At 41.7% G+C, this 17,619-nt stretch overlaps 1 protein-coding gene across 1 annotated transcript in view; it reads right to left on the bottom strand.

Annotated features, from left to right (window-relative positions):
- shisa8b (shisa family member 8b) overlaps window positions 1-12,916 on the bottom strand; it is a 39,836-nt gene extending 26,920 nt beyond the window's left edge. The window contains exons 1-2 of the mRNA XM_085283894.1: window positions 12,474-12,916; window positions 10,800-11,464 (exon numbers count right to left, since the gene is read on the bottom strand). Coding sequence (XP_085140020.1) covers window positions 10,800-11,431 — 632 coding nt within the window. The 5' untranslated portion in view covers window positions 11,432-11,464; window positions 12,474-12,916. The remainder of the gene's footprint in view (window positions 1-10,799; window positions 11,465-12,473) is intronic.
- Window positions 12,917-17,619: the final 4,703 nt, after the last annotated feature.

Raw genomic sequence — 17,619 nt, 5'->3', positions numbered from 1 at the left:
GTGACAAAGACATAAATCTGTCAGCACGACTCTTTCGACTTAAATCTTAAGAAATAAATGTGTAAAATTATAATTACAAAAACAGTTACAGAGGTTCTATTAGGGACGTAGCTAAGCATTTTGGAATTTTGGCATAATTTGTGAAAGTTGAAATTTCTTCGGTATTGAATAGCAGAAACTACGCTTTCTTGTCAGAGGTAATTTTTTTTGGCGGGGAGAACCAGCGGCTGACAACACTGTAAACAACGGTAGATTGTTGCGTCATAAGCAAGCGAATAACCCAAAAATAAAGATTTTTGATGGAAAACTGGTCTCAAAGCTCACTGATGAGAGAACTGTGCAGGAAGTGGGATTTGAATGGAATTCATTACAATGTTATTCAAACATGATGCGTAGTTTTGTCTTCTTTTGCTTTTGGTTCAGTGAATTTTGGTCGGAGAGTGACGAAACCTGCAGTTTCGGAATCCATGAGATGTACTTTCAGCACTTGCATGTCCATGTACGTGCTGTCGGGTGAACAGTGTTTTGAGTTTACATCTTTTCATAGAATCTGGCCCTCTGACCACCACCAGTAGACAACGGGTGAAGTGTCTTGCCCATGGACACAACGACCGAGACTGTCGGAGCCGGGGCTCGAACCGGCAACCTTCCGATTGAGCCACGATCGCCCCACTTTAGCCATTGTTCCAGAGGTTTTGTAGTTTGTATTTTGCAGGATCTGACCTTAGGTTAAACTTTCTGATCTGTTCCCTCCTGGGAAGATTGGCAACCACCTTTGTTACACTACTTTTTGTATTTACCCAACAAACTCACATCTAGAAAGCTAATAAAAAAAACATGCAAAAGTATCCAGACTCCCAATGTAAATGCCTCTATGATATGAAAGGGCAGGCCAAAGCTCAGAAGAGTAGCTTTTACTTTCACTGGATTGCCCTAAAGTTCCCTCAACAGTGTTCCCTGTGAAAATTATTGTTTCTGCTCTGTACTCTTGGAGAAACCTTATGGAACCTATATGTGTATTATACTTATATATTCTGTAAGCTTCTGCCCTCACTGCGCTTATTATCCTTTGACATATTATATAAAAGTATTGTGCCTGAGATCAGAGAGCTCATCAGTTCTTCCATCCTATCTCATCACATTAGAGCCACAGTGAAATGAGACTTCACTAATGTCCTGTAACAATCAATTAGTCCTCTCAGGTCACCCAGATTAGAGCGTGCACAGTGAGTCGTTCCAACAAATATTAACAGTAACTCTCGAAATGTGAAATCCTCTCTGCTGTATGACTGCACTGATTGAATGTAAGATGTTCTCAGTGAGTACATTACACCATTTCTGTACACTGCGCCTACAAGCAGTAAATATCTACTATGTAAACATTTTTATAAGCTCTTGGTGATTTTGGTTTTACGGCTTTCCCTAAAACATCAAACTGTGGAGTCTGAGTGATAAACATAATGACAGATAAAAATTCCTTCCAACCAGGTTAGCCGTTGATGAGTAGTGTTTGTCTCTGACCTTTTCCTGAAAGCGGTTAAGCTTCATGCAAATGGTAACCACATTGTAACAGATGTCATTCCACTCTGAGTCTTTCTTCCTCTCATTTTTCTGCATATGTTCAACACCCGTCTTCTGTTCAAAACCACTTTCTAAAGTCTGGACTTCTGCATGCAGTGCAACAAAATACCTATAACATTGGACCAGAGCTCTTCTCGCAACCTTAGTTGTCACCCCAACATTCCCATTAAAAAGAATGCAAGTTTACAGCACTACCATGCTTTCTGCACTTTTCAAACCTACATCCAAAGCTGAACGCTACATCCATCTTTACGCTGTCTATGATTTTTTTTTTCCTTTCAGGCAAGAGGACCTTCTTTTTTTGGTTGCTTTTTTCCACCTACTACTTTTAAAACAATTAAGCACTGCTCTGTGGAGATGTGTCAGTTTTTCTTTTGTCAGTGTATCTGGTCGCACCCCTGCCACTTAGGCTGGTGCATATGCAAATCAGAGAAGCTGAGGGCACAATAAGCAGGTCAGTATCTGCAGACATCTCTACAATATTTCAATGCAGGAGCACAGATTTTTACAGAAGGCACAGAACCGCTTGAATACTTAAGACTTTCTGCAAAAAAACTCTTCATTCAGGCTTCCTACAAGTGAATGTTCCCTTCTGTTGCCATTCTGGCAGCATATTTTTCCAACAGCAACATCAGTCATTTAGAAGTGAATATCAGAAAGTCATGAGAGCGCTTTAAGCTTTTGTGTGTAATGACCAATACACTGAGCGATTCAACAGGACTTACCCACCTCCATGCAGGCTTTTGCACTGAGCACTGATAACAAGCTGGAGTGTCATCATCATCGCTTTAGTCTGGAGAATGCAATGTCTGTGTTTTCTGCAAAGAATTTCAAATTCCGATTTGTCTGACCACAGAGCAGTTTTCCACTTTGCCTCAGTCCATTTGGACATTTTGCTTCCTTTCTGCATGATAGAGCTTTAACCTGCATTAGTGGATGGCACTGCAAACTGTGGGAGTGTTTGTAAGTTTTTTCTTTGACACGCTGCCTGTCTAAGATATTCTTTTATACCCAATCATGTTACTGACCTGTTGCAATATTTTTCATGACATTGATACTTTTTCTATGTTCTACTGTGAATAAAATAGGAGATTATGTGATTTGGATATCATTGCTTTCTATTTTTTGTTGCATTTTACACAGCGTAACAAATTTTTATTGAAATTGAACAAGCAAAGGAAAACTTACAAGAAGCTGTGCCAGTGTCTAGACAAGCACACTTCATGCAGTATTGTTTTTGACTGCTTCTCCTTTTTGGCCTGTTACCTGTCAGTCAACTTATGCATAAGGACAAGAACACCTTTCAATTTAGGAAATTCAACATGTTCTTTTATCAACATTAAACCTGCGGAAGTATTACTAATGGACAGACAGCATTTCTGCTTCATAACCCTTTTCAGTTCAAATTTTTCAAAAAATGATCCAAATGTAATAGAATAAAACTTTAACAGACAAACAGACAAAACTCTAATTGTTACGACTCAATTTTTTTTGAAATGCCTTGTTCGAGACATGAGAGATGTAAGGATGGCTATCTTTGATATTTTCAATTCCCAGCACCTTTACTCAAAAAGGGGGGGCGACCACAAACACAGAAACAACACAGTGCCAAACCCTTAAGTCAGTGTGCGTTGACCCACATTTAAGTGTGTGTGGGCCCAGTGAAGCCCGGGAGTGGTGAGGAGGAGGAGGAGAGAGGAAGGTAAAGTAGCTGCAGGGTGAAAATTGTCACTTCTGATGGAGCCAGGAATCTGTCAGCTTATATGTTCTTTCACTTTGGGAGGAACTGCGACGAGTGATGATGCAGGCACATGCATATGCACACTTTATCACATTTGTTTGCAAGTATGCATGCATGCAGACATGCTCACACAAACAGTGGCGACAGGTGAGAGGTGATAGAGAGTGACAGCTCAACCCTGGAGGTACTGAAAAAGTAGGAGAAATTTTGGAAGGTGGGGTTATGGAAGTGTAGGAGAGAGCGGAGGAAACTCAGTAGTAGTAGATATTTACAGCTTGTAGTGGCTTCACTTGCTTCCTGTCTGCAGTCCGTGTACGGGGCAGGCTGCAGGGATAACTTCACATCTATCTTTTCTAGTATACCTGTTAAGCTGTGAACCATGATGCTGTTCATGCAGGTTTCATGGTGCTTTTCCTTCACAGATTAAGCACCTCCAGTATCAGTTCCAGAGAATCCAATCAAGATCCTTTTATTAAAAGCTAATTAAGAGAGAGATCCCTTATATCGTTGAGCCCCTCAGAGGACAAGCTTGTTTAAATTGTTATTTACATTATAAAACTGCAGATAGCTGTAACGTTATTACTAGTTTCTTGATTTGGAGCCCAAAAATGTGAGCTAAAGTACTGTTGGGTCACTCTCTTGTGTCTTTTGACCATTGAGCGTAGAGCCGTGTTTGTGATGGAGTTATTTATAACACTGGGTTAGCAGGGCTCTGTTAGAGATCGCTTTCAGCCAAACGATGGCCAGGATTCTCCAAAGGCTTTTGGTGTGAAAGGTTGAAAGTTTGTTGAGGTCGCTGTCTGTCACCTCCCATTACTCTGAGCCACAGAGCAAAGAGAACGGCACACAGTGGGGATTTAACTTCATTTGGTGTGGTTGTTGTACTCTGATGACCTTAAGTCTCTGTTCATCCTTGATCTTTTTCTTTGGCCCTTCTCTGTCCAGTTATGTGAAATTATCACTGGTGAGACCTCGCAGTTAATGCTGAGCTGTTAATAATCGAGGGCATCTCCTCAAGTTTGGTCTGGTTTAGGTGTGCACAGCATTGTGGATGCAGACTGTCTGATGCTCCTTGGTTTGGAACTTTCAAATGCCAATATCTATTGATTGGATTCAGTTAAAAAGTATGAGACACATCTCATCCCCCTCTTTTGTACATCCATCATTTTTCTTCTGCTAATCCAAAATATTTCAAATAAAAGATAAGGAGCAACTGGGTCTGAAAAGTGAAATCACGAGGTACCTGCGTTCTTTGTAATGGCCAGCAGAGAGCAATAACTCTGGTTGTAAAAAGAGCAGAGATTGTATAGAAATCTATTAAAAAGTTTTACCATAGTTCTCCCTCATTGTATGATCTCATTAAAAACATTGTGATGAGCAGATGTTCTCAGTTGCTAATTTCAAGTCGTCATTAATATGCCTTAATGTTCATTTTGTACACTTTTATCCCATTTAGAGTTGAATCCATGATAAAGCAGGGCATGCTTTAAGGTGTGGGTATTTTGCATGTTCCTGAGGTAGCAACTTGTCAATCACAGTCTCCTGTTAGCAGTTTATCAGTAACATCTTCACCTCCCTTATGACATCTGGCTTAAAAAACTAAAAACAACAACAAAGAAGTGTCCAAAATGCTTATCTCAAGGCTTTAAAATAGCTTGAGGTACAGCTCTTCTCTCGCTCCTCTGCTTGACCTAAGAGGTCAAACACACTGTAACTTAAAAAAAACACTAGCAAATAGAATGAAAATACTGCAAAACCACACAAATCACAGCAGAAGTAATTTAGTGAGTCAATAACATGATTTAACAGAAGCATTGAATAGTGAACATGTAGCGAGAGCTGGAGCCCCCTGTTGAAGTACTGCAGGTTGGTCACAATTATAACAGAAACTCAGTCTGAAATTAGTAACAAATATGTATACTTACATATTAATAAAAATATATTAATTTATATGAAAAGGGAATTGAAAGAGGAGGCGAGTCATCCCCTAAATCACTTCCGTTGCGTAGTTTTTTTCTTTTGTTGTTTGCTTCTTTTTTAAATTCCGTTTTTCTTCTCTCTGCTTTTTGCATTTCCTATGTTTTCTCAGATCGTGTGTTTGACCTCTCAGGGCCACTGTACATTTCATTTTTAAAAAGTTTACATCAACGTGTCACTAGTGCCCTTGAGCTACAAAATGTGACTCAATATTTTCTATTTGGAAGCGAGAGAAAGGGTTAATAGCAAAGTGATTCTATGTGCTTTGTGTGAGTGGTGATGGACCCATATATATGCCCATGCTATATTGAGTATCACTTATTTGCGGACCTTAATACAGGGCAGAGCAGTCAAACCATTTAAGCAATGGCGTCCTTCGTTATGTAATGCAAGGACTAAAAAAGCAGCTGGCTTAAAAACACATCTGCTCTGGCATGAAGATGACATGCCAGAGCAGTCAAAGATGTAGCTTTGATGCTGGATGGAAACCTCAAGAACAGAAAGGATAATGTTGTGAAAAAGAATTCCAACAGAAGCGTCCTTTGATGTAGGAAGGGTTTTTGTTTGAGGTTTCTTCACCAGAAAAAGTTTTCAATCTTTTAGGGGCACAATTGTCCCCGCATGGGTTCACTCTGAGTTCACGCACACTTGTTAGCATTAATCAGCGATTATAAACTGGTCACAATTGTGAATGAGAGCATGAATGGCTGTCAGTCACTCTGTATTAGCCCTGCAGCGGCAGTCTGTCCAGGGTGTACACAGCCGCTTGCCTGAAGTCAGATGGGCAAGGTTCCAGTCCCTGTGACCCTGAACTGGACAAGCAGTTCAAAAATACATGAATGAATAAATGGGTCTCTGATGAATGGATCTTTAAATGAACAACTCTGTGTATGCTTGTCTCTTGTGACTGTTCCCCTGATTGTTTCAGTCTTGGCAGTGTGTTGAGGACAAGAGTAGGTGCAGTGCTGTATTTGACACATTATCTCTGATCAGTGACGCCAGAGGGACATCACGAAACTAGCATTTTTGGCCGCTGCTATTATTTAAGACTAAATGAATATTTTATAATCACTTTGGCAACAAAAAGTCACTCATACATTAAATTAAAAATTCCTGTCATTATTGTTGTGCCTTGACACATAGATTAATTAACAGTTGTCACAGCTGTCTTGTCTTCGAAACATGCTAGCTGCTAGAAATTAGTAAAATATAAATAGATTTCGGAAGCGAGGCTTCTTCTATCCACCCAATCTTTTCCTCTCTTTTCTGAGAGCACCTGGAGCGCTGTGTCACACACACTCATTAATGTACTTACTTGCGCAAAAACACAGCCCTCCATCCCAACCATGTGACCTCCACCATGTTGTTTCCAGGTTTCTCCCGCTTTGCTAGCTGGACGCTATGTTGCAACACATCTCGCCTCATGGCTGTTCTGACCTCTCACTGTGGTGATCTGACCCATGCACATGTAACCCAAATGCCACCGCTATTATTCTTGTTGTTAATTGAACTATAAATCAAGATGAGTGTGAGTGTATGTGTGCGTGTACACGTAAAATCATGAAGGTCATTTTTGTTTGTTTACGGTGTACAACCGGCCCCGCTCCAGTTGAAGCCTTTCATTAAACACGACACGCGTGACCTAAGGCGCTCTCCATTGTTGGCTGGTGATTAGTGCGGCTTGCAAATACCCCGAACCTTGTGCGGCTGGAACGAGTCGAGGGCTATTAGAAGGTGTGTGTGTGTATGTCCTTGTTTATATATCTTTGTGGGAACCGAAAATTGGAAGTTTACGATGCTATGGGGACAAAATCCCGGTCCCCACAAGTTTGAAGGCATTTTTCAAACTCAAAATGTGGTTTTAGTGTGTGTGTGCATGGAAGGAGAGGGGAAGGAGGTCTGCGAGGAGGATCACTCTGGATTTTAACTTTCAAAGCTGATTTGGGAAAACTGTTAGGATTTTAGCCCGCTAATCACCCTCTGCTTGCAGGATGTTAAGAGAAAGAGAAACCTGTGGTGGGAAGCAGGTGCACAGCACGAGTTTGAGAGCTGCAACAGCACACGTGCAGATTGCAAAAGTCTTGCTTTGTGCTTGGCCGCTCTAACATCCGTCTCTAAAGCGCATGCAGAATTTGTGCATCTCACCTCATGAAGTGTGTGTGCTGTATATGAAGTCCTGGATTGCACGTACACTTTTATAGCAGGGATTTATGTCAGCAGGCTAATAACTAAACAAGCAAGCAGGCAGAGCAACCCAAAAATGGTAAAGCTGTAATCTCAGTGAAATTTGTTTAATCTCAAAGGGGAGCAGTAATCTGTCAAGATGGGCTCACGGAGGGAGGATGTTTATGCCGCCACAGTGTTTCTATTTCAGCTTAGGTGCTACCCTGCAGAAAATGTTAATCCTAGTGGTTTGGTATCTGCAGAATGAGTTTTGCAGTTTGAGTTAATGGGAGACACTCAAAGACAACTGATGGTCAATGGAGGTTTTGGTGGCACCAGTGCAGCTGTCCTCATGTTTAGCTTCTCAATTAAAATTCAAGTGAGAAAAATGATGTGGGAGAGATGGGATGTTTGCAAAGTGAAATGGAAAAGGAGGGAGGAATGCATGAAGATCAGAGTGACTGAAAGTAGCTGCTGGTTTCACTTCTTATCCTTGTGAGTGAAAGGGGGGATAAAAAGCAAGAGAGGTTGATAGAAGGACATTTGACCTGGTAAAGAAGGAACAAAGGAGACGTGGAAGAAGGCTGAAGGAGAGGACTCTTACGAACCAAAACAAAGTGATTTGTGGTGAAGAAATTCAGGATGAGAGGGACAAATAGCGCGTGATGAAACAGATTTTCAAGCAAGAAAATGAGATCAAAAACAATAAGCCTGGAGAGATAAGAAGAACAAACTCTATGGAGAAAAGAAAGAAGAGGCAGCTAGAGAGTTGGTTCAGGATGAAAGCAGAGAGATGTGAGCCCATGCTGCGCTGTAATGATTTCCTGAGGCGAATAGACTGAACTTTGAACCATTTATTTAACTCTATACTGCAGCTGGAGTGTATGCACAATTGCATTTGTATCAGGAGAAAGGCTAAAACTCAAACTACAAATCTTTTTTCTTCTCAAGGTTGTGTTTCAGTAACTCAGTTTAAAAGCATCAGATTCACAGTGTAAAATGTGACTTCATGTGCTCTTTCTGAAACCCTGACACATTTGTACACGTGAGACATTCTAACACAGACGCACAAGTTAAAAGTGCCTAGCTGCAAAAAACAAACCCTCAAAAACTAGAAAGTTGGTTTTCTCTGTTTCATGCTTACAAGAAAAGCAAACAGTACGCAAAGAGCTGAAATATAAAAGAAAAACTGAAAAAGAAACAAATAAATGAACCCTAAGAATAGACAAGAGAATAAACAAGAATAAATATGTAAAGTTTTAGGTGTGTACACCGATGAAGCACTAGCTCAAAGCTTAGTTAACACAGGTGAAGATAAACTAGTTCACATCCATAGCTGACACTTTAGACTTTAAACTGAAAATTAAGCCTCACCCACATATAAAGCAATTTGCTCACAGCACATTACTTTGTAGCTGACAGCTGGTCACTATTTTTGACATTCCACCCTCATGTTTGTTTACCAACCCCCAGTTATGTCAATCAACAATTCGCTTCACTCCCATTGGTGGTTGCCTCAAAGCCGAGATAAGTTTAACACTGTGTGTTGTTGTGATGTTGTTTACGCTATTTCACCTCTCAAATAATACTGACATTGTATTTGTGCAATTGCAAGCGTCTTCCTGTGCTATTCTCTTTCAGCAGAACTGTCATTTTCAGTAGTGCCATCCATGAAGGCCCCATTCAGTGCCAATTCTAATCTAAACACATCCCTGTAAACCTCTGTAGGATCATACATCAGCATCTCCAAAAACCAAGAAATAAAAAGTGCTTTTACTGCACAAAATGTAATCACTTAAATAATGAGATGCGTCATTAAGTAGATTCAGATTCAAAACTGATGAGTTAACGAATGTTAAAATGTTCTTTGGGAACTTTTGTTGATGTTCGCTTATGTCATTGAGCTTTGGTAATATTTGCAAGTGATCTTCATTCATGTGCAGATATTTCCCAGGACATGCCATACTCATTATAACTTTTCAGACATGTCAATAATGTGCCTGATGTTTGGACTGAGAAGATCAAGTTTTTACTGAATTTGTTCAAATTTGCACTCATAAAACTCAACTTCAGGTTAAAGCTTCATTGTCTATTGGATGTTTGAGGAAAAAATATTTGGTGATTTAAAAATACAGTACTTAGTTACTTTAAAAAAAAAAGATAAACACATTTTCTTAAAACTTATCAAGTGCATTTGTTCTATTTCTCGACTCTCTTACCCTCTGCCTGACTCTGCTCAGATCAGCTGGTTGTGATGCTTGTGGGGAAGTTGTGGGGTGCCCTCTGGTGGACAGATGACCCAAGTTTGTAGTTGGAGGGCATTTCTCCATTTCTTTACTTTTAAATTTTCATTTTTCATCATAACATGATAAATGTTGATACCAGTAAATTGCCAAATAGCTAATATTACTCTCCTAATAAATAAGTCAGACTCAGTTTCAAATGGTCTGATGGACTTTCTTCAGCAGCGCCTAGCCTAGTATAGCGATTTTGCGCATCATGTGATACACACATTGCTTGACTCACGTCCACCATATTGGACATTATGCAACCAATGGTTGGGTTCATAGAAGTTTCTGGCTGTCTGTAGATGAAATCAGTGGCAAAGGGGTATTATACTAATATATATCCCAATGTTTCCTTTAAAGGCAGGTTTTAGTTGCACTTTTCAGTTTTATGCTGCTTGAAGAATACCTGGCTAGTGTTTGCAGACAGACATGTTCCATGCAAAGTACAGGTGACCATAACAATTTGATAGCAACCAAAGCAATTGGGGAGTCCAATGTTTTTGCCTGGAGACCAGTAATTACAAGGGGGTCACAGACCAGTCTCAAATTCAAAATGTGCATTTGTTAACCCTTGACTGTAACTGTTTTGTATTTCAGAATGGTTTTTGCACGTGTCTGTGTTTTGAGGTGACTTTTAGGTATAAAGTATAAGGGCTGGGAACATTGTCTTCATTTATTAGCAATCTAACAATAACCTCTGTAAGCTGGAAAAATGAATCCTCACGAATAACCTTCCTCCTCCTTTTCCCTCATGACTACTGCTTGGTTATTAACCTGCTGGTGTGCACAGAGTGCCAAAGGAGAGGAGTACCTCTCCTGTGTCTGTGGTTGGGCTTACTCCAATACAACAAACGATCTACATTCATATACAACAAGAAAAAAAGACCCATCGATAAAGAATAAACATGTCTTTTGTCGTATGTTTTAATTAGGGGATAAATGAGCGTTTTCTAGAAATTTGGAAACCCATGCATCTCTCTCACACATGCGCGCGGGCACACACACACACACACACACACACACACACACACACACACACGCTTCTTCACCTGGAGTTGAGGTCGGCCTGTGCTGCCCCTCCTACTCCTCCTCCGCTTCCCCCACGGCTCTTCTCCAGGCCCAGTTTAGTAAAGATGCCAACCAGTACCATGATGGCCACCACCCCACAGATGATGTACACGATAAGTTGCGTGCGGTCCCGGTCCAGGTCTCCCTGTCCCTCAGTAATGGTGGCAACTGGTTTGCCAGTGTTTGCCCAGATGGGAGTGTCATAGTTGGAGCAGATGTTCTGGTCCAAGCGCTGCTGACGGAACTGGCAGCAGAAACGGTAGAAGCAGGTACCGCAGCAGTACAGGAAGACACCGGCGTTACAGTTGAAAGGTGGGTCCCACTGACCCATGACATCATAGTAACCCTGGCAACGTGTCCCACCAGCAGGAGGGAGATCCTCATCATCTGTATCTCCACCACTGTTGGGAGTGGAAAGCCCTGTCTCTGGAGGAGTGTTTTGGGTGGTCTCTGTATAGCTGGTAGTTGTCTGGTTAGTCAGTGTGGTAGGTGAATCCTCAGTTACTCCCACAGCTGTAACTGATGGACCCTGGGCGAAGGCTGGCCGGATCACCAAGAATAAAAAGAGGAAGGAGAGAAAAAAGGGGCAGGAGAAAGGGTTGGTGGCTGCCATGTTTCCTGGAGAACCCAATGTTCCACCTACAGGCTTTGAATAGGAGGGAAGCAGGTGGAAGAGTGTTAGCAACAGAGAAACAGCACAGACATCAAACAAGGTAAAAGTAGTTTTACTGAGAAAAGCAAACCAAAAAATCCCCACAGTCTAAAAAAAATTCCCAGAAGTATCTCAAAGCATGTTCCTGTTAAAACACATGACTTATCTATTGATCTGACACATTTATGAAATCAATAATGAAAACAGGGCAGAGTACATTTTTAAATAGGTCACTATCGGAGACTTTTGTCATAAAAGGCGATGTGATACACACTCGCTGCTCTCTCCTACTCCCTGGGTGTTTGGTATGCAGGGGAAACAACAGGAAGGCTACGCAAAGGCTAATTAACACTACCCCCAAAAAACCATTGGCTGCCCTCTGCTATCCCTTGAGCCCATCACCAGATCCTGTCTCAGTAAAACCAGGGCCATCACAGGTGACCTCTTGCACCCCGCTCACCACCTGTTTGACCCGCTGCCACTCCCGATGTCGCCTCAGGTCAATCAGGTTCCACACCTGCAGACTCACAAACAGCATCTTCCCCTGGGCCATTGCCACCGTTAACATACAATATCCTGTCCTAATCACACACCGACTCCACTCAGACCAAGTGCATTACACTACTTCCAAACACTTTGCAACCTGTTCTTCTTTTGTGTTTCTTCCTCCTATGTTCCTCGTGATTATTAATATTTTTCATGTTTGTTATTTACTCATGCTGTCTTACTATTTAATATTTTATTCCAGCACAGTTGGTGTAGAGCACTCACAATTTTGTTGTACATGTACAATGACAATAAAGGGCTATTCTATTCTATTCGATTCGTTTCTATTCGATTCGATAATCAGCTGGGAGAATCAGCCTAAGGAGACTTCTCAACTTACTTTTCAAAGATATTAAAAAAATGCAGAAAAGCAAGTGACAGTTCAATTTTGTTTAGTTTTGAAAGAGCTAAATAGGCAAGTCATTTCATGCTTGAAAATCATTGACTGGGTTCTCACCTTCTTCGCAGTCCTCTGTCGACCCTGTGCGTTTCTTCCTCAAAGTTCAAGGGCAATAAAATGAAATCCCTCTAGAAATATCCACAAACTTTAGCCAGCAGCATTTTTGCCCCAAGTTTACCCTCGCTCCTCTTTCCCCTCACGTGTTCTCCATTTTCAGCCGTTGATTTAATTGAACGACCTAAACAAACCCAAAGCGATGCACTCCTTTGACCCTCTTTACACTCGTCTTTACAGTCCTCTCTATCACCTCTTGCTCTTCTTCTCTTCTTCAAACGCTGTGCAGACAAAGGCGGCTGATGTGAATTCGGTCAATGACTTTTAGGCTCCTCTACTGCCAAGATCCCCTTTGCGCTGTGTGTGTGTGTGTGTGTGTATGTATTTGTCCATATGTGTGAGAGAGAAATCAAAAGAGTGTGTGTGGTGGTTGCACCGAGCCCTGAAACAGTTCAGGAACCAAATGCGATCTCCGCCTCTGTTTACTTCCACTCAGTGCCAGACAGTGAGAGAGGAGAGACAGGAGAGAGCGTGTGTGTGTGTGTGTGGGGGGGGGGGGGGGGGGGGCAGAGGGGCGCTATATCCAGCTGCATTTCCCATCATTCCCAGAGGGGAAAAGGACTGGAAGGAGAGAGATGGGGAAAATATAAAAAAGAAAAAAACTCAAATGTTTGTGTGTGTGTGTGTGTGTGTGTGTGTGTGTGTGTGTGTGTTTACTATATGTTGAAATCTTGGCCCCTATCATACCACACACACACACACACACACACACACACACACACACACACACACACACAGAAGCCCCACCTCGTCGTCCACCCACCCTGCCTCCCCATCCTTATCCCTTCTCCGTCTTGTCATGTCTCTTCCCCGCCCTCCTCTCCTGCCGCAGGCTTAGGTAACACACTTGTTTGTGGATTTCTGTGTCGAGTGTGTGCATGTAGGTGTGTGCGTGTGTGTCTTGTAAGCATCTGTTTGTGTCAGATTCAGGAGTCAGGAGGGTCCAACTCTAGCTTTGCCTACTCCTGTGTTTCAGCACCAACCTGCGCAGGAAATACCGAAACTGGGAGCCGAGACTGGCACACACCGCTGAAGACTAACACACACACACACACACACACACACACACACACATGCACTCACACACATATTCATATGCCTCCACTGAGGCCAATTATAGGAGCTTTTCTCAAAGTAAACTACCACATTTACAAATTTTAATGGAATTATAAGCCAGATTGACAAGGGGCTTTTTGTTTTGCTTCCCGCTAATCGCCTGTCCCAAAAATCCCCTTCTTTATGTCCTGTCATTCCAGACTCACTGCTTCCCTCATTTTCCTCCGATTCTCACTGTATTGTGTGCTGGATATCAGAGGGAGAGTGCGAGAGAGAGAAAGAGAGAGGGGAGAGAAAGTGTAACAGAGGGAATGAAAAGAAGAGAGTCAATGTAGGGCAGTGGAGAGGAGGCTGATTGAAAAGAAAAAAAAGAGAGAGAAAGGAAGGAAGGAAAGAAAGAGGGGATGGAGAGGTGGAGTAGCGGAGCGGGGAAGATGAGAGGCGAAACACTGAGAAAAGGAAGCGAGAGAAGGTTTTAGAGTAAGGAGTTGGGTGGGGGGTGTAGAGGTGAGAGTTTTGAGAACAGGATGAAGGGAGCAGAGAGGTGACAGGTACAGGATGCAGGACTGAGAGGGGGGAGGATTAGAAAGCAAATGAAATTAAGGACTTTCTTTTCTGGATGAAGTCCATTTCTTCATCATTTTCAGACTCATGATGCTGACAAACTCAGATGCCTGTTATGTGAGAATAGGACTATAGCGCTGATGGGACAGTGATTTGCAGGTCATCGAGCTGGGAACAGCAAACTTTTAAAGCAAGAAGCTTTAAAAGAGAACCAGGATGGAAAAGAAAACCTTTGAATACTGTAAAGTTTAATTTGTGTGCTGGGGATGTAAAAGCCCAACCAGGGACAAGTGTTGGAAACTGGCAGTGGCTATAAACTCTCTGCAACATCATCAGTTTCATGCTCTGCACTGGAACTGTGTTAAACTCTCTCATCCCTTTATTATGTCATAAAAATGCAATAAATTAACCCCATAAAGCCCAAACCATGAAATAATTGTCAGATTTTCATTTTCATTTTTTAAACTGGAGTCTTTATTGAACCATGTGACAATTTTTTCAAAGGAACTAAATAATAATTTGCATATATGAGTTTTAATTTAAATCATTTTTTGCTATATTTACTGTTCAGTTTGTTCATGTTCACACTGATGATAAAGAGATCTTATCAAATGTGTTGTATTTGGCATTATTTCTTTATTTCTCTGTTTGCAAATTTGCATCATCCTCAGAATATCATTTTCATGGTTCTGGGTTACTTTGATCCAGCTTTCTTAGGTCTGTCATGTTTCCACGTCTTTGTGTCTAGTGTGCATCTTTGTTAATTGTCTCTTGCTTCCTGTTTTATTTTGACAGTTCTGCCCTATGTTCAGCCCCTGTTCCCCGTCTCGTTTGTGTCATTAGTACCAGCTGTGTTTCCCTTCTGTCTCCAGTTTCCTGATTACTCCGTCATGTATTTTAGTCCTCTATTGTCCCCTACTTGTTGTCCCTCTTCCATGGCTGTGTGTTTCTTTGTGTGCCTCTCTGTGTGTTTAGTTCATATTTTCCCAGTGTAGTTTGTTGTAGTTTTCCCTGCCAACAATAAACATGTTTTTGAGTTTACATTTCCGACTCCGTGAAGTCTGCTTTTGGTTCCTTTTCCTGCGTGCACACAGCTGCTTCATGACAGACATTCCCAACACGAGTAATCAAAAAATAACATCAGACTTTGTGGATGACTATCAATCACTATGTGATGTTAAAGCTGGGTGACTCTTAAAATACCAGACTATACACCCAGGGCCCTGTTTCAGGAAGCCGGTTTAGAAAACTCAGAGTGAAAAACGATACGCAGGGTTGAGTAACCCCGAACTGTCCAACTCGGAATATTCGGTTTCAGAAAGGCTGATAACAATTAGTTCAGTCAACGCGGAGTTGCTTTAACCCCAAGTGAAGCGCGCGGACGAGGATACATAAAGCCCTGATAAGCGGAGCACAGATTAAGCGAGTCACCATGGAGACGGAGGGAAAGAAGGCGCGGTCAATGTATTTCACAGCGCTTGAGGCCGAAATTCTGATGGCAGCATATGCCGATAACATGCAAATTCCGCGGAAAAAAGTAACACAGCCACAGCTGCAAAAGAAAGGGAGCATGCATGGCAAAACATAGCCGACAGAGTCAATGCGTGAGTGTTAATTTAAACATTGATCGAGGGATTTCCACCCATTTAACACGTTATTTTATCATATGTTATTTTATTTGTTATTTTATACATTTTATTTTGTGACGTGATGTGAGCGCAGGTGCAACCCAACAGGCCCCAAACGTTCCTGGCAGCAAGTAAAAATGAAATATAAAAATATAGTCCAAACAGGTAAGGTGTAATTGTATTATGAGCCATAGTGCTTGGTCTGTTTGTCCCATGTAAATCAATTGCAGTTAGAGGCTACATTAATTTTCTTTCTGTAAGCACTTATTGAAATTATCTGAGCACATTACAAGTACATATTTGCTTACTCTGTATGCTCAAATGTGACCCGTTATAGCCAACAGAAAAAAAGCGGAGGCCCGAAAAACAGGTGGGGGTCCTCCACCACCACCACTCACAGAGGCTGAGCAGTTGGCCCTCAGCCAAAACAGTGGGCGCCCTGTGGCCGAAGGCATCTCTGCGGGGACATCCTCTGAGTCAATAACCCCGCAAGACACAAGTGCCTACATAAGGGGTAAATCCAAAATAATACATGATGTGCATACATCCTTTCTTCACAGTCACCTTTGCAGTGCTACTCATTCATTTGATAAACTCTTTACCATAATGGATTATTTTGTAGTGAAGTTATTTTCCGACTGATTTTGCCTTGCCTCAGTCTTGGTTGTCTTTGAGAGCATAATGACAATGAAGTGTAAGGTGATTGGTATGTTTGTTAATTGCCATTTGGTCCCTTGTAAGTTATAAGTGACCTGTATAAACCTCATATTCTATCAGTTGATGGTGATGGTGTACTGCATCTGGTGCAGCCTCCTGTTGAGCCAGACCAACATGCAGTTGTGAGTAATACTCCACAGATTATATGAGTTTACAGTAGAACAGCAATGTTGTCTATTTCTTTACTACAGGAAAATAATGAAGAAACATTGACAGCTGTTACAGAGGAGGAAGCAACAGAGACACTTTATGAGGTTTACATCTTTTAATACTTTGTGTACAGGAAATACAGGCGACCAATAAAGCCAGTTGAACAAAAAATCTGTTTATTCTTCTTTCAACATGTTGAGGTGATGGGTCAAAAGAAATGATTGTGACATATGGTGTCTCTTACTGCGCTTCCATCTTGTATGTCCGTGGGAGGGTCAGGATGTTCATGGTTTGGATCACTGCTGATGTTTGGTTCAGAAGGACAGTGTTCTCCTCTAATTGTGGCAATGTTGTGAAGAATCACACATGCCACAATAATGTCACATGCCCTTTCTGGGGTGACCCTGAGTCTTTGCAGGCACTGGAACCGGGCCTTAAGCATTCCGATAGTCATTTCAACTCTGGCTCTTGTCCTGCAATTAGCCAGATTATATCGCTGCTGTGGGCCCGGGTCAGGGTAAGGGGTAAGCAAATAGGGTAAACATGGATACCCCCTATCACCAAGCAAGTAGCCAGTGAACTCTCCTAAGACAGAAGGATACACTTCAGTTCAAATGTCCCTGAAGCAATTGGTCTTTATATATTTTACAGTATTCTCAACTCACCATGTCCAAATTTTGTGCTCAGTGTACATTCACGGAATATTTGTGAGTCATGGACAGAGCCTGGCCACTTGGCTTCCACATTTGTGATAATGTTGGCAGCATCACATATGATCTTCACAGTGCAGAGAACACAAATTAGCATCCATTACTATAATGAAATAATTTGTTAGTTTGAAATGCTACAGGGAACTATGTACCTGTACATTGATGCTGTGGAAAGACTTCCTGTTCACATAGTCTCCTTCATTTACTGAAGGAGCAATGATTGGAATGTGAGTGCCATCTATACAGCCAATCACGCCTGGGAAC

This window comes from Mchenga conophoros, linkage group LG8 (assembly GCF_057382185.1).
Source record: "Mchenga conophoros isolate Kocher_MC1m ecotype Shallow Benthic linkage group LG8, M_conophoros_male_GT1.1, whole genome shotgun sequence".
NCBI lineage: Eukaryota > Metazoa > Chordata > Actinopteri > Cichliformes > Cichlidae > Mchenga > Mchenga conophoros.
The sequence above is the reverse complement of the archived record's forward strand: the minus strand, read 5'-3'. Positions and strand labels throughout refer to the sequence as shown.